Below are 27,648 nucleotides of genomic sequence, written 5' to 3'. Positions count from 1 at the left end.
ATCTCAAAAGAACACACCCAAATTTTGGGGAATAAGAAAATAAATCATTTCTATAAGATGAAATATAGATTTTATAATCACTGCCCCCCCCGACCAAATGTAATTAAATTATCAAACATACCTTTGTGCTATATTCCTGCCAAGGCCCCATTTCTGCTCTGAATCCTTCAGAGATTGAGTGAGGGTAGAAATCAAGTGGATGACAACCTGCTGGTCCAATGTTGCTACTGTTTCTAAAATGCTGTAAACCTGATAATAGTACCTCATACCATAATCCTGGATAAACTGCCTGAAAATAAAACAGGTATATTTAGGATTACTCCTGGGGCAATTCCTTGTGCTGGTATCTACATGACAATCAACTATGAACTGAACATAACAAAGATCATTTTATATAAGATTATTGTAAGAATCTGGATGCAGTATGAAAACTATTTAAAACACTTTAAAATAAAGAATTGAACTGGCTTATTTAAGTTGAGCCACGACCAGAGTGAAAGCACTGTGGGAGGAGTGGCGAAGGGAAGAGTTGGAAGCTTGGGATGGAGAAAAAGGGGTAAAAATCTAATCCCAGGACTTTTTTGCAATATTCTACACAGTGAAATCTGAGTGGAAAGGATATGGGAGACAGTAAGAGAAAAAAGTCAGATTTCCTAGTTACTTTTTAGTTCTTTGTAGCCCTACATAAATCAAACAATATTTTTATGAGGAAAGCAAGTTACTCCTAATATATTTTTATGGTCCTTAACTGAACAAAAGACTTTAGACCCATAGAAGGTCTTTATAAATAAAAATTCTATGTTTTAGCCTTAAAACCTCTACCCTCCACTACTAAGCAACAAAATAAAAGCCACCTAGCTTAGTAAATTATAGAAAACATTCAATCTTTGATCATATAAAATCCTTTTCTCCCCTCCCAGGGCTTCACAATTTTCACCAATCACTGTTACTGAGTGATCACAATTTAAATGAACTATAAACACTTGACAGGCACTAATTATGTGATGAGAAAAATGGAGGTACCAAAGATCCAACATAGAATGAAGGAAACGAACACAAATTATTTATCATGGTAGTGGTAGGACAGACATAGGAATAATAAAGGTAAACTGGTAGAAATCTTTAGAAAGAAATACAAAAACATACTGCCCTAACAGCACAAGACTCTAAAGGGAACAAGAGAGGGAAGAAAAAGAAAATATGCCTCAAGTTGCACTGTTATTCTTATGAACAATAGATCTACTTCTATAAAGTCCATGCTTCACAAACTAAACATAACAGAGCTTTCTGGAGCTACTCTTAGTATCTTAAAGCAAGTCAGAGAAGCAGTGACATGTACTTCTACAATCCTGAGGAACATGTTTGGCAAGGTCTGACAGCCTGTGTACTCGTCATCATGACTCACATTTCCCACTTTACCCTCTCAAACCCAGTCTAGGGCCAGGTAATGACATTTCAGTCAGTGACAGATAGCATATACAATGGTGGTTCAGTATAAGAAGATTAAAATACTGCATTTTTACTGTACCTTTTATGTTTGGATACATTTAGATACACAAATATTTACTACTGTGTTACAACTGCCTACAGTATTCAGTGCAGTAACATGTTATACTGATTTGTAGTCTAGGACCATTAGGCCATACCATATAGTCTAGGTGCATAGTGGACTAAGACACACTAGGTTTGTTGTATAAGTACACTCTATTTGAGGGTCACACAGTGATGAAATTGGCTAACTATACATTTCTCAGAACTTATCCCTATCATTAAGAGACACATGACTGTTCATGCAAGATTCTTTCTTACTAAATTCACAGGTAATTTTAAGTCCCTTCACTTATCTTTTTCACTGGCACTTTTATTTTTCAATAAAACATCACAATGTAACAAAACTACTGCCAAAAATACAATAATTGAAATACTATAAACAAGTAGTAACACATTATGTTTTGGATAATTAGTTATTTAAAAAACATGTTGGCTGTCAAATGGCTGGCAATAGTCTCCTTGCCAGTTGGCATATTTTCCAGTTACCTAAACACAGAAGTCAGCTGGGCGGAAGGTTCTTCTTCTGACCCCACTTGGCAGGCTTTTACCATGTATTGCAGGTTCTCTGTGGCCAGCCTTTTAACTAGAAGGAAAAATTATAGCATTACGCATTGTGTCTGAATTGACCATCTGGATCCTCATTTTTATGAACGCTCTTGATTTAGAAAAATATGTTGTTTTCTTAAAGTATGTACATCCTTTTTCTATTTTTCAAAATGAAATAGTTCTAAGTTTTTATTTTATTCTAAAGTATACCTATCTTCCATTTTAAGAAAATATAAAAGTTTAAAAGTTTTTTAAAATCTATTTTTCTCTTAGAAAGGTGCCCATATTCAAAAACATTACACCATCCTAATCCTACAAACAGTAACATACCGACAAAAGAAAGCCTTTAAAAATTCAGCTGATTTACAGACAAGCAGATTGATTTTTTAAAAATTCATAAGCATATTCCTCCCACCCCCTCACAAACATATAAGTAGCAAACTAGATACCATGAACAATTTCTTTTCACTTAAAATTAGTCAAATGTGTATGCAAAAATGTTGTTTGTGATGCTATCTTCCTTTCAAAGGATAACAAAGCATAAAAAGAATACTTACATTCTTTAAATATTTAACCAAATCCTTTAAAATTGTGTGCTTGTACACAAAAATAATGCAAAAATACCAAGAAAGGATGTCGAAAACCCAATATGCTCTGAATGCTACTAAATTCTTATGTTGTTTTTGACACATTAAATATAAGAAACCAGAGAAAAAAGTGCTTTTTCCAAGAATAAAAAAATGTTCAGAAACTGTAACCCATTATAGCAGGAACACAAAATATATGATGAACATCAACTTAATTAATATTAGGTAGTAGAGAATGTTTTCCACGCGATGAGGCTAGTGGCTAAGGAACATACAGCATCCTTGCCTTTTACTTGAAAACGTTTTACAACTTTTTAAAATAACTTCTCATTTTAGATGCAGTTTATTTTTGCTTTAACTGAACTACCTTTAAAAAAAAATGAGTGTTTTTCTTTTCTTTTTTTTTTTTTTTTAAAGAAATAGAGTCTTGCTCTATCATCCCAGCTAGAGAAGTGGTGTGATAATAGCTCACTCTAACTTCCATCTCCTGGGCTCAAGCAATCCTCCCACCTCAGCCTCTCAAGTAGCTAGGACTACAGGTGCGTGCCACCACTCCTGGCTAATTTTTTTTAAAAAGCTTTTTGTAGAGATGGAGTCTTGCTATGTTGCCCAAGCTGGCATTGAACTCCTAGTCTCAAGTGATCCTCCCACCTTGGCCTCCCAAAGCACTGGGATTACATGTGTGAGCCACACCTGGCCTTTTTATTTGTTAAAAGAAGAGCTTTATTATCATATAATTCACATACTATACAATTTACCCATTTAAAATATACTGTTCGATGGTTTTTAGTATATTCAGACTTGTACAACCATCATCACAATTTTACACTATTTTCAATATCTTGAAATTCCATACTCTAGCTATCCTGAGTCCTTCTAAGCAATCACTAACCTACTTTCTGTCTCTACAGACCTTTTTTTTTTTTTTAACTCTTTTTTTTTTTTTTTGTGACGGACTATCCTTCTGTTGCCCAGACTGGAGTGCGATGCCACGATCTCAGCTCACTGCAACCTCTGCCTCCCGAGTTCAAGCAATTCTCCTACCTCAGCCTCCCGAGTAACTGGGATTAAAAGCGCATGCCACCATGTACGACTAATTTTGTATTTTTAGAAGAGACGTGGTTTCACCATATTGGCCAGGCAGATCTCGAACTCCTGACCTCAAGTGATCCACCCACCTCAGCCTCCCAAAGTGCTGGAATTACAGACATGAGCCACCATGCCCAGCCCCGTCTCCATAGATTTAACTATTCTGGATATTTCATATAAATGAAATAATATATGACTTTTGTGACTGGCTTCTTTCACTTAGAATGATGTTTTCAATATTCATCAATGTTATAGCATGTTTCAATATTTCATGCTTTTTTATAGCCAAACAATATTCCATTGTATAAATGTATCAAAATTTTTAAATTGATCCATCAAATCATAAATATTCTACTTTTTGGCTATAATAAACAATACTGCTATAAAAATTAATTTACAAGTTTCTGTGTGGACTTATGTGTTCACTTATCTTAAATATATACATATTTCTAGGGGTGAAATTGCTGGGTCATAAAGTAACTCCATGCTTAACCACTTGAGGAACTACCGGACTATTATCCAAAGTAGCAACATGATTTTACATTTCCAGGGGCATTAAATGAGAGTTCCAATTTCTCCACATTGTTCTCAGTCTTTTTCATTGTCTGATTTCCTCATTATAGCCAACCTTGTGGGTATGAAGTGATATCTCAGTGTAGTTTTGATATGCATTTCCCTGGTGACTAATGATGTTGAACACCTTTTCTGGTGCTTATTAGTCATTTGTTTATTTTCTTTGTAGAAATGTCTATTCAGATTCATTGTCAATTTTTAAATTCAGTTATTTGTTACTTATTCTTAAGAGTTCTTTATATATTACAGATGCACACTCCTTATCATCACATACAATTTACAAGTATTTTTTTCCCATTTTGTGGGTTGTCTTTTCACTTTCTTAATAGTGTCCTTTGAAACACAAAAGATCCTAATGTTTGATGAAGTCCAATTTATCTCTTTCTTCTTTTGTGGTTCATGCTTTCAGTGTCATAGCTAAGAATCCATTGCCAAATCCAAGGTCATGAAGATTTTACTCCTATATTTTCTTCTATGACTTTTACAATTTTAGCTCTGACACTAAGGTCTATGATTCACTTTGTTAGTTTTCGTATGTGGTATGAAACAAGGGTCGAACTTCATTCTTTTGCATGTGGCTATCTATTTGACCTAGCAAAATTTGTTGAAAAGACTACTTTTCCCCTATTAAATTGTCTTGGCACTCTTGTCAACAAACAAAAAAACCCCAATTGACCATAAACATGAGTTTATCTCTGAACGCTCAATTCTATTCTATTGACCTACATATCTATCTTTATGCCACTATCACATTGTCTTGATTACTGTTGCCTTGTAACATGTTTTAAAATTGAGAAGTATGAGTTTTCCAGCTTTCCTCTTCTTTTGCCAAGATTGATTTGGCTATTCTGGGTCCCCTGTAATTCCATATAAATTAGTAATTCTTATGGAGCTATTAGTATAGTCACTTAAGATTCTGTGGTTGCTGTTTGCATAACTATCTTTTCCCATCTTTTTACTTTCAATCTGTTTATATCTGTGAATCTATACTGTTTCCTGTAAATACCATATAGGTAGATCTTGTTTTTTTAAAAAATCCACTGTGATCATCTCTGCCTTTTCACTGGTCAATCCTTTCACACAGTATTATTTTAGATATAGTTTGATTTACATCAGCATTCTTACTTTTTGTTTTCTTAATGACTCATGTGTTTGTTTCTTTAATCTACTTTACTGTTTTCTTATTGCATTAAGTGAATTTTTTTTAATGTAGCCTTTCAAATCTTTAATGATTTTAAAATTATTATTATTATACTTTAAGTTCTGGGGTATATGTGCACAATGTGCAGGTTTGTTACATATGTATACATATGCTAAGTTGGTTTGCTGAACCCATTAACTTGTCATTTACATTAGGCATTTCTCCTAATGCTCTCCCTCCCCCAGTCCACCACCTCCCGACAGGCCCCGGTGTGTGATGTTTCCCTCCCTGTGTCCATGTGTACTCACTGTTCAACTCCCACTTGTGAGTGAGAACATGTGGTGTTCTTCTCTTCTTGTGTTAAGTTTGCTGAGAATGATGGTTTCCAGTTTCATCCGTGTCCCTGCAAAGGACATGAACTCATCCTCTTTTATGGCTGCATAGTATTCCACAGTGTATATGTGTCACATTTTCTTTATTCAGTCTATCATTGATGGGCATTTGGGTTGGTTCCAAGACTTTGCTATTGTGAACAGTGCTGCAATAAACATATGCGTGTATGTGTCTTTTTAGTAGAATCATTTATAATCCTTTGGGTATATACCTAGCAATGAGATTTTTGGGTCAAATGGTATTTCTAGTTCTAGATCCTTGAGGAGTCACCACACTGTCTTCCACAATGGTTGAACTAATTTACACTCCCACCGACAGTGTAAAAGTGTTCCTATTTCTCCACATCCTCTCCAGCATCTGTTGTTTCCTGACTTTTTAATGATCGTCATTCTAACTGGTGTGAGATGGTATCTCATTGTGGTTTTGATTTGCATTTCTCTAATGAACAGTGATAATATTTTTTTCATAAGTTTGTTGGCTACATAAATGTCTTCTTTTGAGAAGTGTCTGTTCATATCCTTCGCCCATTTTTTGACAGGTTGGTTGTTTTTTTCTTGTAAATTTGTTTAAGTTCTTCGTAGATTCCGGATATTAGCCCTTTGTCAGATGGATAGATTACAAAAATTTTCTCCCATTCTGTAGGTTGCCTGTTCACTCTGCTGATAGTTTCTTTTGCTATGCAGAAGCTCTTTAGTTTAATTAGATCCCATTTATATATTTTGGCTTTTGTTGCCATTGCTTTTGGTGTTTTAGTCATGAAGTCTTTGCCCATCCCCATGTCCTGAATGATATTGCCTAGATTTTATTATAGGGTTTTTATGGTTTTAGGTCTTATGTTTAAGTCTTTAATCCATCTTGAGTTAATTTTTGTATAAGGTGTAAGGAAGGGATCCAGTTTCAGTTTTCTGAATATGGTTAGCCAGTTTTCCCAGCACCATTTATAAAATAGGGAATCCTTTTCCCATTGTTTCTTTCTGTCAGGTCTATCAAAGATCAGATGGTTGTAGATGTGTGATGTTATTTCTGAGGCCTCTGTTCTGTTCCATTGGTCTATGTATCTGTTTTGGAAGCAGTACCATGCTGTTTTGGTTACTGTAGCCTTGTAGCATTGTTTGAAGTTAGGTAGCATGATGCCTCCTGCTTTGTTCTTTTTGGTTAGGATTATCTCAGCGATGCACACATTTTTTGGTTCCATATGAAATTTAAAATAGTTTTTTTTCCAATTCTGTGAAGAAAGTCAGTGGTAGCTTGATGGGAATAGCATTGAATCTATAAATTACTCTGGGGAGTATGGCCATTTTCACAATACTGATTCCTCCTATCCATGAGTATGGAATGTTCTTCCATTTGTTTGTGCCCTCTTTTATTTTATTTCATTGAGCAGTGGTTTGTAGTTCTCCTTGAGGAGGTCCTTCACATCCCTTGTAAGTTGTATTCCTAGGTATTTTATTCTCTCTGTAGAAATTGTGAATGGGAGTTAACTCATGATTTGGCTCTCTGTTTGTCTGTTATTGGTGTATAGGAATGCTTGTGATTTTTGCACACACTGATTTTATATCCCGAGACTTTGCTGAAGCGGCTTATCAGCTTAAGGAGATTTTGGGCTGAGACGATGGGGTTTTCTAAATATATAATCACGTCATCTGCAAACAGAGACAATTTGACTCCCTCTTTTCCTAACTGAATGCGCTTTATTGCTTTCTCTTGCCTAACTGCCCTGGCCAGAACTTCCAATACTGTGTTGAAGAGGAGTGATGAGAAAGGGCATCCTTATCTTGCACCAGTTTTCAAAGGGAATGCTTCCAGTTTTGTCTCTTCAGTATAATATTGGCTGTGGGTTTGTCATAAATAGCTCTTATTATTTTGAGATACGTTCCATCAATACCTAGTTTATTGAGTTTTTAGTACGAAGTACTGTTGAATTTTGTTGAAGGCCTTTTCTGCATCTGTGGAGATAATCATATGGTTTTTCTTGTTGGTTCTGTTTACGTGATGGATTATGTTTATTGATTTGCTTATGTTCAACCAGCCTTGCATCCCAAGGATGAAGCCAACTTGATCGTGGTGGATAAACTTTTTGATGTGCTGCTGGATTCGGTTTGCCAGTATTTTATTGAGGATTTTTGCATTGGTGTTCATCAGGGATACTGGCCTAATATTTCCTTTTTTTGTTGTGTCTTTGCCAGGTTTTAGTATCAGGATGATGACGGCCTCATAAAATGAATTAGGGAGGATTCCCTCTTTTTCTATTGATTGGAATAGTTTCAGAAAGAATGTTTCCAGCTCCTCTTTGTAACTCTGGTAGAAATCGGCTGTGAATCCATCTGGTCCTGGGCTTTTTTTGGTTGGTAGGCTATTAATTACTGCCTCAATTTCAGTACCTGTTATTGGTCTATTCAGAGATTCGACTTCTTCCTGGTTTAGTCTTGGGAGGGTGTATGTGTCCAGGAATTTATCCATCTCTTCTAGATTTTCTAGTTTATCTGCGTAGAGGTGTTTATAGTATTCTCTGATCATAGTTTGGATTTCTGTGGGATTGGTGATGATAACCCCTTTATCATTTTTTATTGTGTCTATTTGATTCTTCTCTCTTTTCTTCTTACTTTGGCTAGCGGTCTATTTTGTTGATCTTTTCAAAAAACCAGCTCCTGGCCGGATTCACTGATTTTTTTGAAGGTTTTTTTGTTTCTCTATCTCTTTCATTTCTGCTCTGATCTTAGTTATTTCTTGTCTTCTGCTAGCTTTGAATTTGTTCGCTCTTGCTTCTCTAGTTCTTTTAATTGTGATGTTAGGGTGTCGATTTTAGATCTCTCTGCTTTCTCTTGTGGGCATTTAGTGCTATAAATTTCCCTCTACACACTGCTTTAAATCTCCCAGAGATTCTGGTACATTGTGTGTTTGTACTCATTGGTTTCAAAGAACATCTTTATTTCTGCCTTCATTTTGTTATTTATCCAGTAGTCATTCAGGAACAGCTTGTTCAGTTTCCATGTAGTTTTGCAGCTTTGAGTGAGTTTCTTAATCTTGAATTCTAATTGGATTGCACTGTGGTCTGAGAGACAGGTTGCTGTGATTTCTGTTCTTTCACATTTGCTGAGGAGTGTTTTACTCCCAATTATGTGGTCAATTTTAGAATAAGTGCAATGTGGTGCTGACAAGAATGTATATTCTGCTGATCTGGGGTGGAGAGTTCTATAGACGTCTCTTAGGTCTGCTTGTTCCAGAGCTGAGTTCAAGTCCTGGATATACTTGTTAATTTTCTGTCTCGTTGATCTAATATTGACAGTGGGGTGTTAAAGTCTCCCACTCTTATTGTGTGGGAGTCTAAGTCTCTTTGTAGGTCTCTAAGAACTTGCTTTATGAATCTGGGTGCTCCTGTATTGGGTGCATACATATTTAGGATAGTTAGCTCTTCCTGTTGCATTGATCCCTTAACCACTATGTAATGGCCTTCTTTGTCTCTTTGATCTTTGTTGGTTTAAACTCTTTTTTATCAGAGACTAAGATTGCAACCCCCGATATGTTTTTTGGCTTTCCATTTGCTTGGTAAATCTTCCTTAATCCCTTTATTTTGAGCCTTTGCACATGAGATGGGTCTCTTGAATACAGCACACCGAAGAGTCTTGACTCTTTATTCAATTTGCCAGTCTGTGTCTTTTAATTGGGGCATCAGCCTATTTCATTATTAATTATTTTTGAACTATTTCCTTTGTGGTCACTCTAAGCTAACCATATATACCTTATCAGAGCTTCAAATTTATACTAATACAGAAACATAAATCCTATGCACTGCATAGCTCTATTTCTTTCTCTCCCTTTTTCTGATATTGTTATACCTATTATATAATATCTACAAATGTTAAAAGTTAAAAATATACTGTTGTAATTTTTACTTTATATAAATTTATGTCTTTCAAAGAAGCTAAGAAAAGACAGAACAGCAAATACATATCTTAACTTCTGCTATATAGGTCCAGCATTCATAATCCAAAGATCCAAAATTCCAAATGCTTCAAAATCTTAAAGTATTTGACAGCTGACATGATGCCATAAGTGGAAAATTCCACACACGACTTCATGTGACAGGCTGCATATACAATTTATAAATATTGTAAAAAACTACCTTCAGGCTATATGTTTAAGGTGTATATGAAACATAAATGAATTTCATGTTTAGACTTGAGTCCTGCTGCTAAGATACCTCATAATATATATGCAAATATTAAAAAATCCAAAAGAATGTGATACACAAAACACTTCTGTTCCCAAGCATTTTGGATATGGAACACTAATCCCGTATTAACCTTCTTATTTATCTTTTCTTTTTTTTTTTTTTTTCCTTTATTCCTGGGTATTTGAGTTGCCACGTGGAGTCCTTTCCTTAGCCTAATACTGTTTTGCTCTCACCACCTTCTTTGTATTATTATTGGTAACTACATTTCTATATGTTATAGGCTCAACAATATCATTTTATACAAATGCTTTTTAAAAACCAGTTAAGAGAATAAAAGTGAAAAAATGTGCATTTATACTGTCTTAATAATAATATGATAATCTTTACTAGAATTCTTTTGTGTGTATGTGGATCCGAATTACTGCCTGGGGTCAGTCTCAGTCTGAAAAACTTCCTTTAGCATTTTGTTAAAAGGTGGGTCTGTTAGCAACAAATTCTCTCAGTTTTAATTTATTTGAGAATGTCACCTTCAGTTTTGAAAGGCAGCTTTGCTAAAAAAAGATTCTTGGTTGACCAGTCCCCCTCTACCCTCCCGCTTTAAATCCTCTGAATGTCATCCCACTGTCTCTGGCCCCCACTATTTCCTCTGAGAAGTCAGCTGTTAATGTTACCACAGTTTCTCATAGAGGACGAGTCATTTTTCTCTGGCTACTTCCAAGATTTTCTCTTGGCCTTTAGCTTTTGGCATCTTTACTATGATGTATCTGTTTGTGGATCTTTTTGCATTTACCTTACCTGGAGTTAGCTGAACTTCTTGAATGTATAAGTTAATATTCTTGAATAAACTTGAAAAAATTTTAGACATTATGTATTATTTTAGGTTGGGTGTGGTGGCTCACCCCTGTAATCCCAGCACTTTGGGAGCCTGAAGCGGGTGGATCATGAGGTCAGATCAAGACCATCCTGGCTAACATGGTGAAACCCCATCTCTACTGAAAATACAAAAAAATTAGCCAGGCGTGGTGGCGGGCACCTATAGTCCCAGCTACTTGGGAGGCTGAGGCAGGAGAATGGCGTGAACCCGGGAGGCACAGCTTGCAGTGAGCCGGTATCACGCCATTGCACTCCAGCCTGGGGGACAGAGCAAGACTCCGTCTCAAAAAAATATATATTTTATATATATACTTATTTATTTATATTTTATTTTCAATTTTTTCTGCTTTCTCCTGGTTCACCTGTTACATATATGGTGCACTTAATGGTGTTCCACATTTCTCAACAGCCCTGTTCATTTTCTTCATTTTTTTTTTTCCTCTGTGCTTTAGATTGTATTATCTATATTGATCTATGTTCAAGTTTGCTAATTCTTTCTTCTGCCAGTTCTAATCCACTAATTAGTCCCTCTGGTGAAACTTTTAACTCAGCTATTGAACTTTAACTCCAAAATTTCCATTTGGTTCTTTTCATAAAACTTCTTTCCCTATTGTCACCAAACTTTCCTTTTCTTCATTTATTACACATTCCTTTAGTTCTATGAATATATTTATAATAGTTACTTTGAAGTCTTTGTCTATTAAAGACAATATCTGACTGTTGTCACTGGCAGTTTATGTTGCCTGCTTTTCTTCTCAGTATATGGATTGTACGTGTCTGTTTCTTTGCGAGTCCTGTAATATTTTGGTGAAAATTGTGCTTTTCAAATAATGAAGTCTACTCCTCCTCTTGCCCTCTCACTGCCTTAGATGTTGCTCCTGAGGTGGTGTAACCTCGGGTATGCCCACAGTCTCCATGTGAAGACAATGGTTTTGGCAGGACTAGCTTTGACTGTCCCTTTCCCTGATCACAATCAGATGTTAAGCTCTGCTAATTAATTTCTGGGTGATTGCTTTAATGTTTTTAGTAATACCCTGGGGCATAAATTGCTTTAAGGACTAATCTAATCAAATTCAGGCTCCTTTGAGGTCAGTGACTGAGATTTGTTCTGACCTAAGAGCTCTATCCCAAAGTGCTGGGATTACAGGTATGAGCCATTATGCGAGGCCAATAAATGTTATTTTAAAGCAATCACTAGAAGTAAGGTTGATGAGACTGAAAACAAAAGGAATAGAATCAAAGGACCCCTACCAGTTTGCCCCAAAAATCAGCTTAGATATTTCACCAAAAACCTGAATAAAAAAAGTATGATGACCTCTCATTACTTGATATTTAACAAATTGCCTTTAATACTGAAGTCAGATTGAACAAATATTCTTTGAGAGGTTAACAAATCTAATCAAAGGAAGTAGCCCTTAAATAAACTATTTGCCTCAAGGAGGAAAAAAAAGCCAAAACTAAAATGGACCAAAAACATCTCACTTTGTAACCATTTTATCATACCTAACCTGAGCTCCTAGCTGGAGTTTATTCTTTAACCATGACCCATATCGAGAGATATAAAAGAATCACATACATTTTGTAACTATCCATTAAACTGATGGGAAACAGTAGTTTCTTAACTTGTAAAAAGAAAATGGTAACAAAAATAACCTTACAAACTAACCTTGTGGTTCACTGACTAACACCAAGCATTTTAAAATGCCAGGGAGGAGTAGTTCGACTTCATAAATGTCTGTGTTAGTTTCCTTGAAGAGTTGGAGGATGAAGGCCAGAATGGATGCTAAGCGAGGAGGAGGTGAGGACCCCTTATACTCAAGGTAGGATTTCCTGAAAAGAAGCAAAATTTTGTTTATTCTCTTCTTAAAGCTTCAATAGAGCAAGACCAAATGGCACACACTTTAAAGATACTGGCAAAATTTACCCCCCAAAATTAATACAGTGACACTTTTATTGTATATCTTTCTGGTGTGCTCTCAGGGCCAAAGCACAATATAGTCACAAACGAAATTGAAAGCAACCTTGTTTTACAATGAACTCAAAATCTAAATGAAAGCCTAATTGTTAATTTGTGGGTTTTTTTTTTTTTCCTTTCTAATACAAGTTTGATCTCCTTTACGGGTCCTCAATGCTGCAACATTTTCTCTAATGTTAAATTTGCATAAAGAAATCTCTCTTCATATCTATTTATGTAAGGACTTGGGAGGAGTCTTATTTTTCCAAATAAACAGAGGACTGTCCTAGGAATAAGATAGGACATTCAAGCTTTATCTCCTTCCTTCCTCCAGTAAGTTAAAGACTCAGAGAACTAATTTAGGATTAAGTATTATCTCTCAAGACAAGATAAAATTTAGTATTAGAACTCAAGAGAGATCATAAGGATAATAATTTGACTAATCTTTCTTTATTCCCACCTCTTAGAACAGGTCCAGGCTCATAATGAGTGTTTGGTATACATTTATTAAGTGAATAAATAAAAGTTGGAATTGCTTAGTTTCTGCAAATGTCTAGACAATGTGAAGATCTGTCAAATACAGCTAAATATAAAGTAGACATCTATATATATATACACACACACATATATAAAATACATGTTTGTAAAGTAATAATAACCATAATGAGGAATAGAAACCACTAAGTATTATAAACATAAGGATAGGAACTATGTCTTAGTAATTATTTCTATTCCCTACAGTGACTTCCAACAAATACTACATATTAGAAAATTCATTATTTGAGGTTTGCCTAATTTAGTTTACTGCGGAATTCCTAATGCCTAGAACAAACATATATTGGGCACCAGTGGAATGCCAGGTACATGTCTAAGAACAAGAATATAAAATTGAGTAAAATATGGTCTCTGAGAGCAAGAGGCCCACTATTGAGTGGAGAAGTTAAATAAGAAAAAGAAAAAGATGATTACAATATAGCATAATGGTGCTTTTGACAAAGATAAGCACAGAATTCTCAAGAATTCAGAGGAAAGAGCCCTAACTCAGATGAGGGAGTGCAAGAATAGAGAAGCATGGCATGGAAGAGTCATAAGAGGCAATCTCTGTATATTTCCTGAGTATTTAAAAAAAAAAAAAGTTACATTTTTAAGCCTTCAACTATAAACCATGAGAAAAACATTTTTACTGTATGTTAAGTAAATAGGAAAGTCAACTAATCCTGGGATCCTAAACACTGGGGTTTTAAACAGTTTTACAGATTCAATTTCACTTCAGCATCTGTCATTTAGATTGTACTAAAATTACTTATGCAATATCTCAAACACTGTGGTAGGTTACTATAATCCTGTTGGAAATTCAGATACAAGTAAGGCAAAACTATCATAATTCGGCAAATTGAGCGGTACAGGGCATATGATTTCACAAAAGGAAACATACACGGTACACTGACATATCAGGTGTAGGTTTTACAAAGGATAGGTGGGATTTAGCCCCCAAAAATGACATTTTAATGGAGAAAGCAGTTTGAATAAAGCTGTGACATAGGGAGGTATGAGGCATTTTGGAGGGGCAATACGAATCTTATTAGGGGTTGTATGACACCATATGTAATACATCTGGAAACGTTAAGTGATGGACAGAGAGCTAAGGAGCATGAAATTTATTTCACAGGCAAAAAAGATATTGCAGGTTTAATGGCAGGGAAGCTTCATAATGAAAGAGTATTTTAGGAAAAGTAATCTGGGGGCATTTTTTAGGGTGGACTAGAAGAAAAGACTAGGGATGCAGAAAGCAGTTAGGAGATTCTGACAATAGTTTAGGTGTAATGTACTAAGGGAAGAGAAATAGGAAAAGGAGGACAGGATTGCCAAAGGATGGTCAAAGACAGGAACCAAAGAAGATAAAGCTTCCAAACCTGAGTAACAGGACACTAGGAACTCAAAACGGTGAGAGGGGAGACAGATTTTGGCATGGAATTCTATAATGAGAGGTAACAGATATTATTGGGTCATTAAAAAACAAAGAAAACTAATACTAGATAAGAATAACATATATCACCATAGCATCTTAAAGTTTAAAAACTAATTTCATATAAAAATAAATACTACATGAAGACAATGACAAAACATTTTTTATTACTGAATTTCCTAATGTTAAAGTTAAAGGATATGGAGTTAGTAGAATATTTAAGAAGTTTCATTTTTCATTTGCTTAATAAAACTGAGTTAAGAGTAAACTAACGAAATAAGATTTCAGGGTGCTTCATTTCCAATATTAGCATTCATTTTTTCACTTAATTATCTTTATAAAATATAATTACTATATTTTATGTTTTTGAGATAGTGTCTCGCTCTGTTGCCCAGGCTAGAGTGCAGCAGTGAAACGCCAGCTCACTGCAACCTCCGCCTCCCAGATTCAAGCAATTTTCCTGCCTCAGCCTCCTGAGTAGCTGGGATGATAGCCATCTGCTACCATGCCAAGCTAATTTTTTTGTATTTTTAGTAGAGACTGGGTTTCACCATGCTCGTCAGGCCGGTCTCCAACTCCTGACCTTAAGTGATCCACCCACCTCTGCCTCCCAAAGGGCTAGGATTATAGGTGTGAGCCACCACACCCAGCCATATATAATTACTGTGTTTTTTACAGTATAAAATACAAATATTGTTTATCTGATGAAAAACTGAAAAGCAAAAACGTACCTTTAGGACATATACAAGGAAGGTAACCGCTACACAGAGAAAAGAGAAGCAGTTTAAAGGGCATTGTCTTAGGCTGCCATAAGCAAATGTCATTTTAATAAATTCTTAGATAATGTTTCTCAGGGAAAAAAAAAGTTTCTGAACTTCTAGTATACTAAGGGTTGCCAACATGTTTGAAATGCCACTTCATCACTTTTTAATAGAGCTTAATAATTTGTACATACCACCTATATTTAATATTTAGATGTACCTTATGACTTGTACAACGCATTTCTTAAGAGATGATATTGGCGGAACAGTGGCTGTGTTTCTCAATGCCAGTAAAACAGGATGTTGTCCAAGATCTGAAACGTATGGTGAAGCTGGAAGAAATCGCCCAATATACTGCTCAATAACATTCCCTAGCAATTGATTCAAATAGGCACTCGGATTCTGAGATTGACAACACACGATACAGATGCCCTACGAGGAAAAAAAGTAAGAAATACTAAGAGGTAAAGTTTCAAAGAACAAACTACATTTAGAAACTCACTAATGAAGTCCCCAGCATCAACATTCACGTGAGAATATAACAATCAAAAAGGATACCTCATGTAATCAACAGATAATGTACATACGAATTACAAGGAGTTAAGCCTGGGCAACACATATGATATGGTATCTATCTAAGCACGTATGTCTTTGAGGCATGGACAAAGGAAGCAGGGGAGAAGTGTAGGAAGACAAAGGCAGATTCTTTTCCTCTAATCTCAGAACACTTGAACATTTTGCTCATCAACTACATTTATATGTACTTAAAAAGTTATAAAACATCTTTAGGTCATTTTTTTCTAGGTACTGGTTATTTTGTCTAAGACTATACAATTTTTGCTAAAAGTCTTCCATGCTAAAAATCTGAAATTTTTTTTAAAAGTAGTAACGAAGGGTAAAGAATATGGAAATTAAGACTCGGAATAACAATTTACTTAGTTTTCCTATAACAGGCACTGTGCTGTGTGCTTTATATTCACTATTTCATTTAAATTTCTCAAAGAACCATTGAGTTAGTAATACTGTATCTCCATTTTACAGTTAGGATAACTAAGGTTTAGAAAAGTGAATAGTTTAATAAAGCCACACAAAACTCTTGATATCTTGTTGCATATCTGTTTATTTCTCTTCCATTTGTATAGCAGTTAACAAAATACTTTCATATATATTACAGTATTTAACACTTAAACAATTAAACCAATACCCTGAGAGAAAATGTTTTCTGCTAGTATTACTAAATATTAAATGCTACTAAATATAGATAATCATATAATAACCAACACAGCAATACATTATATTCTAAAAGTTAACTCTTAATTTGGTACTTGGTGACTCACAATGTGTTTTCCAAGAGAAATAATTTAAAATGTTTGAAGTCTCCATTTTAGCTGTAAACAGGTATTTACCCAATAAGAAATTCTGAAAGTTTATTTGTAATGAAAAATAGCATACAGCTATTAAAACTGTACCAAATAAACAACTGAAAAAAATCAAACAATGAACCCCCCCAATCCACCCACCACCACCAACTCTGTTTCTTGAATGGTTTAAGGAAAGTACATTAAATTAGAAGAAAATGAAGTAATAAATGAATATTTTCTGAAAATTCCAAAGAGGAGAGCTGGGTACCATGAAGAAATTAAAGACATAGCTCCAGTTCTGCCAAACAGATAATACACCAAATTTTTAAATTTACCACTTACGAAGCTTATGAGAATTCTTATTAAAATGGACTGTTTGGGTTTAAGAGGACCACATGGAAGAAATATTCCAGACTCTCCTGCTACCCACTACTCCCCTCTAATCATGTCTCCCTCTGTGGGATTGGCGGTTCAGTCTATGGTGTGGCTGCTTCTCCTTTTTATCATTCTGTTTAGATAACACGCTAAACTTCATTTTAAATGCTATTATGAATAAAAATTAGAGGGAAAATTTAAAACTTCTCAGCAATCTTAAAACTCTGTTACGAAATACATCTTTGAAAAGAGATTGTTATGTAATCAAAATCCATTTTCCCTTTCCTCCTCAGCTTCCCTTGTTGGACCTCAAATTAAGAAGCACTTATCTTCAATATCAGACACTAATGAATAATAAAGTACATCTCCAGCCTCATCCTTTCCTGAATGGCATATGAATATTTCCAACTGCTTACCTCAAACTAAAGCTGCTCAGAAACCAATCCTTACCTTCATCCCGACATCTCCAGGATTTCCCACGTTAGTGAGTAGAAATACTATCTACGCAGATAGTCACTCTGGAATCCAGGAAGTATTTCACTTCTTTGAGTTCCTCCACAACGCTCACTTAGCAAGTACTCTTAATCACAGCTCCCAAATGTTTTTGAAATCTGCTGTTATGGGTTTTATTCCCACTGCCTTAGGTCAAAACCTTCTGACAATATGTAGATTATTACAATGAACTCCTCACCACTGCTTTCCAAAACCTCCATACCAACTATCTTGCATACTGCCACCAGAATCATCTTTCTAAAATGTAAATATCATTATGTCACTTCTACTTCTCTGCTAAAAATTCATCAGGTCCCCATGTAAATGATAAAGTCCAAACTTCTTAGGATGGAATATAAACCCCTCCATTACATGGCTCCTGCCATATCAATCTCCAGCCACAACAGAACCATTTGATTTTCCTCAGTGTGCCATATTTTCTTAAAGCTCATGCCCTTGTACATGTTGCTCCCTCTGAAATGAAAAGCCCTCCAACTCCTACCCATTTTGCTCTTTTACCTCTGATGTTCTCTATAGTGTATTCTCTTATATCTCCTCACCCCCTGTCTGACTGATAGATGAGGTCTGAAAAAAAAAAAAAAAATACTGAGCACACTACCATAAGTGTCTGTGCTCATCTACCTCCTCTCTCAACTTTAAGCTCCTCTGCTTTTTCATTTTTGTTTCCAAAGCCAAACATAAAAGCAATGTAAAATATGTTCAACAAATGTGCCACACAATCACTTGAGATTATAATGTACGGTTTTTAAATCAGCATTTCGTAAACTATGTTTTTAAGGCAAAGTTTCCATTTTTTTTAAACTTTTAAGCAACCGCACATACTATACCTGGAGATACAAAGGAAGACTTTTCTGAATTGCTGACAACATAGGTGCAGGCAGTTCCTTCTCTTGTTGTAATACTGTATGTGGAAGCAGTAAACAATCTATGATCCGGAATAGTAATTTTTGGGCTTTAGAGGTGGCAAAGATTTGTGCCCATGATTTCACAAGAATTCCTAACAAAGAAGAGAAGTAACAACATGTTGTTGTTATTATCTGACCAGAACATTTTGTCATTTAATTTAAAAATTTGTATTGAAAGCCCACGGGACCAAATTAAAATAGCAAATAGGAAGAAACATATAGTAGAAGTAACAAATACTTATGTCAATTCATATATTTCACTGAAGAGATAAATTTTTCATAGAGTTCTGGGCCAAGGAAAACATACATTTTCTGAGCAACTGGCATTTAATATATCCACAGGTTAAGTATTCCTAATCTGAAAATATAAAATCTGAAACACTCCAAAATCCAAAATGTTGTGAGTGCCAACATGATGATCAAAGAACTGTTCATTAGAACATTTCACATTTCACACTGTTGGATTATGGGTGCTCAACTGGTTAAGTATACTGCAAGTATTCCAAAATCCAAAAAAATCTGAACTCCAAAATACTTCCAGTCCCAAGAATTTTATACAAGGGCTATTCAATCTTTTTACACTCACTTATACAGTGGAATATATTTATACATTATGTGACTACATTCGCTGAATGTTGAAATTATTCAGATTTCCCTTTTTGTTTTCCCTCTGAGTTGCTAGGATGCCCAGATGCAAATTAACAATCCACCTTTTAAAGAATACTGTAGGATTATGCATGATGGTTTTATATGCATACTAATTTTCCCTGGGCCTCATTATGAAACTTTACATTTATTTTTTGTACCCCTATTTCTTCATATTTTAATCTTACATATAATTTTATAGGTGGCCTCAATTCAGTCTGCAGTAGAAGTACAATTAAATTTAATTGTTAAAATAGGGAAAACAGGATTAGCTATAAGCTAATCATTTAACCTCCACGAACTTCAGTTAACCTCCATGAACTTCAGTTTTTACACCTTTCAATTATTTAATATAAACAAACAAAATTTTAATTCTGAATGAAGAGAAACAGATTTCTTTGCTACTTGAAATATATTATGGCTTCCTTGGTGCTAGAAGTCTGTTAATTGCCACATCTGATGATAATAAAACTTAACAAATGAGCACCCTTTGTTTAATAAAGTAATTAACAGCAGATATATAATTCCCATTAGGATATATTATTGCTATTGAGGTCTTCTTACTGAAAAATGAATTTAAAAACAGATTAAGTGCTTATCCAAAAAGCACAGAGGTACATCTACTGCATAAACTTTTATATTTTATTCCATCTTAGAAAGCAAAAACGATAAAATGCAAAGTCATTTCCATTAAATAAAAAGTTTAAAATTTAAGCTCTGAAAGAAAAAAAAAATATGCTTATGGAAGAGTAAGTTAAAGAAAAAAACTCAACCAATTATCACTTCCAAGAACAAACAGCAACATTCATCTTTTGCTATAAAAGGAAGTATAATAATCAATCATAAAGAAACATTTTCACTTAGCAAAGTTTTAAATAATGCTGGTTTGCTCCTCATTTCTTCAGTTGGTGGAAAATTTCAGTATGACAGCAATATAAGAACTTATATTCTAATAACATTAATATACCCATCAGGGAAACTGCTATCATCACTGGCATATGAAATGATTCCTATTACTCTCAGGTGTCATACAGGTATGTTTCACTTTCTAGTTACACTTTTTAGTTACCCTTGGCATAGGTACCACATGGTATAGTTACTTGCGAGATAGGGTACCATGTGGTATAGTTTAGTTGCCCATGGTATAGGACACCAATAAGATAGTTTGATGAGGGTGTGGGGAAGGCAGTCGGAGAGACACAAAGTTCACATAACTTTTATTACAGTCTATTGTCACAACTGTTCTATTAATACTATTATTAGTTATTATTGTTAAACTCTTATTGTGCCTTATTTATGAATTAAACCTTATCATAAGTATGTATGTATAGGCAAAAACACAGCATACATAGGATTGGTACTATCTGCGGTTTCAGGCATCCACTAGTGGTATTGAAACATATTCCCCATGAATAAGGGGAAACTACTGTATTTCATTTTCTGCAACGGTTAAAACACTTTGCTGAAGACTTTAAGCTTTAGGAGTTCATATAAGGTAGAGATATTTGTTTTACTGCTTGCTATCAGACGCCTACTTTTTAGGTTTCAGCAAGGAATATTTGTGTGTGTGTGTGTGTGTGCGCAAAATGGAAACATAAAAATATTTTTAAAGTAAAAAACTAGGAAAGGTTTAAATACATACAGTACCTTTGTAAAAACCTAAGGTTTTTTTTTCTTTTCTTGGCTATAAATATATTATTAACGAATAAAACTGAAAATACAAAAAAATTTAATACGATCTCCCCATTCAATGATAACCACTATACAAGCTCTTGAGTATTTACTTATTTTCTATCCTCTGTATTTTCTACCCTACGTATTTTGCCTATTTTCTACCCTACGTAACAACTGGGATCACTACAATATATATTTTTAAATCTTTATAGTTAGAAAGTAATTTTGCTCATTTAAGAACATTAAAGGCTGCATACAGTGGCTCACACCTGTAATCCCAGCACTTTAGGAGGCTGAGGCAGGCAGGCTGCTTGAACTCATGAGTTCAAGACCAGCCTTGGCAACATAGTGAGACCCTGTCTGTAGTAAAAATACAAAAATTAGCCAGGCATGGTGGTGTACATCTGCAGTCCCAGCTACTCGGGAGACAGAGGCACGAGAATTGCTTGAACCCAGAGGCAGAGGTTGCGGTGAGCTGAGATCACACCACTGCACTCCAGCCTGGGTGACAGAGGGAGACTGTCTCAAAAACAACAACAAAGAAAAACAAAAAAGAACATTAAAAAACACATTATGTACTATTGCTAGGTTAATAAAGTTATTAAATTCCAGAAATATTTATATAGTATACATACACGATCTCCTACTTTGGAGCTCTTTAATGTATCTCTTACTCTCAATCCAGCGCCTGATACATAATGTGTTCTTTTTTGTTCAAAATACATGATGATGGGAATAAAAAATTCAAAAGATACGGCTACTACAAGTTTGAAATTTGGTGGAGGCATGTTAAGTACACAAGTAATAGTAACAAATGGCAAACTAAAAATAATATCATGTCATAAGAAAAGGACAGATGAAGTACGAGAGAGATGATCAAGTCTACTTGGGAATGTGGGAAAAGTGGGGAAATCTGCGCTTGGCACCGAAGGGTCATGACTTGAATTTCAATTACAAAGCAAAATGGGGAAGAATGGCCAAAGAGGCAGGGATGATTGAAAGCCTTATACATGGAAACAGAAAAACTATGAGATATGAAGAATGAGAAAAACCAAACAAAATTTACAGAGGAGAGAAGTTGATGGATCCACCCTGCCTTTTCAGAAATAACTGAGCTACAATTAAGATCACAGATGCCTTCTCCTTAATATGAGGGGTGATTTCATCAACAGTTGTGCGCCTTTCACTAGCAGTCTTGCAACCTTGTAAGTGAACAGGAGAGGTGTCCCCAGTTAGGAACTGTCAAGGTAAATAAAGTACAATGTTTCAGTGGGTAACTCCTTCCCTCAAATGGTTATGCTATCCCAATCCCAACATTTTAAAACACCTTGGAGTTCTCCTAAGTTTATACTTTGCTCTTTCTTTGTTTTATTCTAAACCTTTAACATGAAGAAATCTTTAAGTTACCTATCCTAATTTCTAACAAATAAATGGGCAACATTGTAGCAATATACTCTTCCTAGTCTTTGAAACCTAGACAAAAAGAAAGAATACAGATCTGCCATTTAGTCAAAAATCAACAAGGCAGCAAAGCAAAGTCCTCAATTTTTCCTAAGTAGAATTTTGTCCCACATCTATATCAGATATTTAGCTTGGCAAAAATCTAAATCTGGAAACAGAAAACTTTTGTAGACACTAATAAATTATAAGCATGAATGACAATATACTTATTAATTTGTATTTTACTATTAAACTTATAACTTCTCACATTTTTCTCTAAAATTAAGATGCCTGAATTGCTATAGCTTTTACTATAATTTACATTTTCTATATTTACACATTTTCACATTCGCCTTTATCTTTTACAACAAAGATAAAAGGTTTTAGACAGCCCGAATCAGGCTTATTCATACATTCATAAGATTAAAGGGAACAGATAAAAGGTTTGACCACAGAGAAATAAAGGAAAAAAAAACCCAAAAAAACTTAAATTCTATATAAAAGTGTCTAAGGAAATCTTTCTCATTTACCTTTATCCAATTCCTAGTTTTGGTTAGCACCACAGTTTTAGTAAACAAAGATACGTTAATTACTGACTTCCTAAAGAAAGATAAACTCCATTGTTATAGAACAGGCATAGAAAAAGATTTCTTTTTGAAAAGATAAGGGTATTGTGAGAAACAAGATTTGAAGCATAAATATTTTTAGTGCTGTATTAAATCCTATCTCCTTCATACAGAGCAGACCATAGAAATAGATGTAAGTGATAGTTTTCTGATGTTTTTAATTCTAACAATAGATCAGCATTTTTTTAAAAAAAGATCCATTCTAGTTATTCAGGTATTGAAATGTGACTCATGACAGACTACTGAAAGCAACTGGTGCTAGCATATTTTCTGTATTGATCATAATTTTAATATTAAAACAATAAAAAGTGTTGAAAAGAGATAGAGCAAGACAGAGATTTGAAGGCCAGCATGAATTATTTTAAGCAAAATCACTGTATTTCAGATTACTCTTATGATTGTATGGAGAGTAGTGATTTAGCCAATATATACCTATCCATCATGATAGTATAGGCCCAACCTAAGGAAATGTTACTAGCAAAATAATGTCAGGAATACATACCCATCATTCCATAAGTCAGCTGCAGCCCTGCACTGAAAACTTTTTTTCCCAAATAAGGCTTAATATATTTTAATACTTCACCAAGGTATTCCAAGGACTTTGTGACCATGGCAGATTTATCAGAAAGTATCTGGAGATTCCCGTAAGTTATACCAACAGCCTATAAAGAAAAATATCATTTAACTTTCCAAGTTTTATACCATAAAGATTTGGAACATAAATATAATTTTTCTCTCTTTTTCTACACACACACCCATAGCCCTTTACATTGAAGCCTTCATTTGTAACCTTCCAATAAAGATTCATAGCAATTAAAATACAAGTAAAAAGAATTAAGTCTTGTCTTTTATTATTAAAATAAAGGTTAAAGGAAGAATTTTTAAAAACTCACCAATAACTACTTATAGAAGGGCCACTTAACAAAATATCAGTGAAAAAAATGTGAAACTTATGTACACATATCTTGTAACTAAATCACATCACGATTTCCAAACAGGTTGGCTCACCATACTTCCCAGTAGCTTACCAGGAATTCAAAATCCCTAAATTCCCCTACAAGGAAGACCTATAAGTAATGCCAAATTTTTACAAGCAAAACCTCTAAAAAGTTCAGCTTTACGATATGAATTCACTTTTCTTCCTAGAATTTTATGAGCCATCTGATGCCAGCTTAACTTCTCAGAAAAAAAAAAAAAAAAAAGGATGGGCAGAGAAGGTAGAGATGGCAAAATGGAGAGTGGTAGAGAGAAATGTGAGGTGAATCAGTAACAGAAAAACAGAGACATGAGAAGAAGAGGAAAGGAAATAAATGAGAGAATAAATTGAGGAAAGGTGAGAACAAGCAAGGGGTGAAAGGTCACAAAAGAATCAAGAGAAGACTGGCTAAGAGATGGGTTAGAAAGTTTAAGGAAAGTGGCCGGGTGCGGTGGCTAACGCCTGTAATCCCAGCAGTTTGGGAGGCCGAGGCGGGCAGATCACGAGGTCAGGAGATCGAGACCATCCTGGCCAACATGGTGAAACACCATCTCTAGTAAAAATACAAAAATTAGCTGGGATGGTGGCGTGTGCCTGTAGTCACAGTTACTCAGGAGGCTGAGGCAAAAGAATGGTTTGAACCCAGGAGGTAGAGGTTGCAGTGAGCCGAGATCGTGCCACTGTACTCCAGCCTGGAGACAGAGCAAGACTCCAGCTCAAAAAAAAAAAAAAAGAAAGTTTAAGTAGTAAAATTTTCAAACTATTTTTGAGAACTTATAATGAATTCCAATGACCCAAATTGGACCATGAATGGCACCAATACAAACAGTTCTGTGATTTCTCTTCTGCAGCACTCAGCATGTAAGACAAAGTAGAGATAGGTGGTTGCACTGAACCAAGGTTGAGGGTTTGTAGGTGTGACCAAAAGAAAAAAGATCCAAGATTGTGCGAATGTTGGTAAGAGTAGTGGAAGTAAGGCCCCAAGGGGTCTAATTACGGTGAAGAGGGAAGGAAATGAGGCCTTGGGAGAATGTTGTACTAGGATAACAGGGAGGGGAAGGTTACATGTGGTCATTCATGAGTCGGAAGGACAGGTGATGGTAGCCAATGAGTTTTCAGATGCTCCAAGGATTCCACTGCTCAGGGTTTAGTCACAGAAGTGGGTAGAGGAAGTAGGGCAGAAGTGAAAGACTACTTCTTTCACTGAAAGACTGAAACAGTACTACAGAAGCTTTGAAATGAAAGCTTAATGGAAGTTATCCATGGTGACATTAAAGTTGGACATGTTGACAACAAAACGTGAAATGAAAAAAAGACAAGAAACTCAGTGAACGTAAATGAGTGACTGTGAGATCAGTAGACAAGAACAAGAGATACACATGACTAATCCCTTTCCTCTCTATTTAGCTGTCTGCCCTTTGTTTTCTACACTTCCTTCCCTTGACTAGATGTTTGCAAACTCTTTGGTCTCAGTTCCCTCTTGCACACTTAAAAATTGAGGATCTTGAAGGGCTTTTCATTATTTGGGTTATATCTATCGATATTTATGATACTATAAAATTTTATTCACTAATTCATTGAAAAATAATAATGAACATTACATGTAAGTAACATATTTTAGTAAAAGACTCTTTTCCAGACAAAAAACAAATTTAGTGAGAAAAGTAGTGTTTTTTGACATTTTTACAAATCTCTTTTATGTCTGGCTTAATAAAAGAGCTCGATTCTCGTATCTGCTTCTGCATGATTTATTGTGGTATGCTGCAGATGAAGAAAATACAGCTTCAAAAATGTATGTGGCTGGAAGAATAAGAAATATTTTGAAAGATTTTTCACATAACCATGAGAATTCCTCTTTGCTATTATACCAAAACTTGACAAGTGGTATTTCCTACAGATTAGTTGCAACTAAACCATGGAGTCTGAAACCATGTCAATGAACATTTTATACTCTGTTAAATTAAAAGCCATTGGTCAATCTTGTATTTTGAGTGAATCTTTTACATTCATGAATGCTTTTTAAAGCCTGTATTCGTCATTTGGAAAATTGTGGTTCACTGAGTTACACAGCTTCCCAATGTTGACACACTTCATTATTTATATCAGGAAAAAAAATCACACCTGTTAATACCACCACCATTCTCATCACAAAATAAGTATCGGAAAGCTCTCAAGATCACGAAGGCAAATACAAGTATCTCAAAATTCTAATCTTCTTGAAAGCCTGAATTATATTATTAGCAACAAATACTGTCAGTTGTTTGCTTTGAAGTGATAGGCTCACTTCATTCATTTTTTGAGAAAATGTCTGCCAAATAGCCAAGTCTGAATAACCATACTTTGTCAGTTGTTCTTTTAAGATAAAAGCAGTCAGTTCAGCTTGCAACTCAAATAATCACACAAGTGCTTTTCATTTAGACAACCACATTGCTTTGGTATGCAGCAAAAGTGCTTTAAGTGCACTTTGCATTGTCATTCACAGAATACTGAAAGTACATGTACTCAAGAGTCAAAACGTAATAAAATAAATAATTTTACTGCTTCATTAAAGATATTCTTAAGTGAAACTGGCTTTTTCTTCTGTAAATGCATGGCAGTATAAACTATAATGAATACAAGGATAATCTTGGGCCAAGTGTTGATTCATGTAAAATATTTTACACTATTTGTGCAAATATTAATACAGTTTTGAGCAGGTGGTATCAGTAATTCCCAAGGGTCTCTGGACTACACTTTTGAATACCAGTGCCTTAGACTTCTCAATATTTCTCTATGCTTAGGCTTAACCTCCCTAGCCTAAAAAACATGCATTTCTCAGTACCTTGATAATAATAACTTAGATGTCATACTATCATGTCTGTACAGAAAAGAGTTAATATAGCAGACCCAAGACTGCCACTCTTAAAATGTCCTGCTTGCAAGGTTGGGTCTTGGCTGGTATTTGGGGTCTTAGATTTTGAAAAGCTTCCTACAATTCCTTGATCCTAAATTGGTCTATGCAAACAATATGGTTTATGCTGAATACCTGCTTTCCTTCTGGAATTGGAACTCTCTAAGTATGAGGCAAAAAGGGCATACGTGACCAGTCGCCAATAATAACCATGGGCACTGAGTCGCTAAGGAACTTCCCTGGCAGATAGTATTTCACATGTCTTGTCACAATTCCTTGCTGGAAGAATTAAGCATATCCTGTGTAATTTCACTGGGAAAAGAATCTTGGAAGCTATGCCTGGTTTCTTCAGACTTTTCCTCATGCATCTTTTCCTTTTGCTGATTATGCTTTGTATCTCTCTGTTAATAAGTCATAGCTGTGAATACAACTGTATGCTAAGTCCTGTGAATCACAGAACCTAGGAATAATCTTGGGGAGACCTGAAACAACTTAAAAATGAGTAAATTTAAAACTGAATTCCTCACCTACTTCTCTGTCACCCTAAATCATGATGTTCCTATTTCTCCTTAAAGTATCATCACTCTTTTAGTCAAACACAGCATTTATTTCATATCCATTCAGAAATCCCACAA

At 35.0% G+C, this 27,648-nt stretch overlaps 1 protein-coding gene across 3 annotated transcripts in view; it reads right to left on the bottom strand.

Annotated features, from left to right (window-relative positions):
* Positions 1 to 27,648, bottom strand: part of MMS22L (MMS22 like, DNA repair protein) — a 136,896-nt gene that overhangs the window by 3,253 nt on the left and 105,995 nt on the right. For all 3 annotated transcript variants that reach the window (XM_045390299.2, XM_065543688.1, XM_045390301.2), the window contains 6 exons: positions 23,650 to 23,809; positions 18,685 to 18,854; positions 15,829 to 16,040; positions 12,594 to 12,757; positions 2,038 to 2,134; positions 122 to 289 (listed from right to left, as the gene is read on the bottom strand). In XM_045390299.2, coding sequence (XP_045246234.2) covers positions 122 to 289; positions 2,038 to 2,134; positions 12,594 to 12,757; positions 15,829 to 16,040; positions 18,685 to 18,854; positions 23,650 to 23,809 — 971 coding nt within the window. The remainder of the gene's footprint in view (positions 1 to 121; positions 290 to 2,037; positions 2,135 to 12,593; positions 12,758 to 15,828; positions 16,041 to 18,684; positions 18,855 to 23,649; positions 23,810 to 27,648) is intronic.

The sequence above is a fragment of the Macaca fascicularis genome, chromosome 4, assembly GCF_037993035.2.
Source record: "Macaca fascicularis isolate 582-1 chromosome 4, T2T-MFA8v1.1".
Classification (NCBI taxonomy): Eukaryota; Metazoa; Chordata; class Mammalia; order Primates; family Cercopithecidae; genus Macaca; species Macaca fascicularis.
This window is presented reverse-complemented; position numbering and strand designations above follow the sequence as displayed.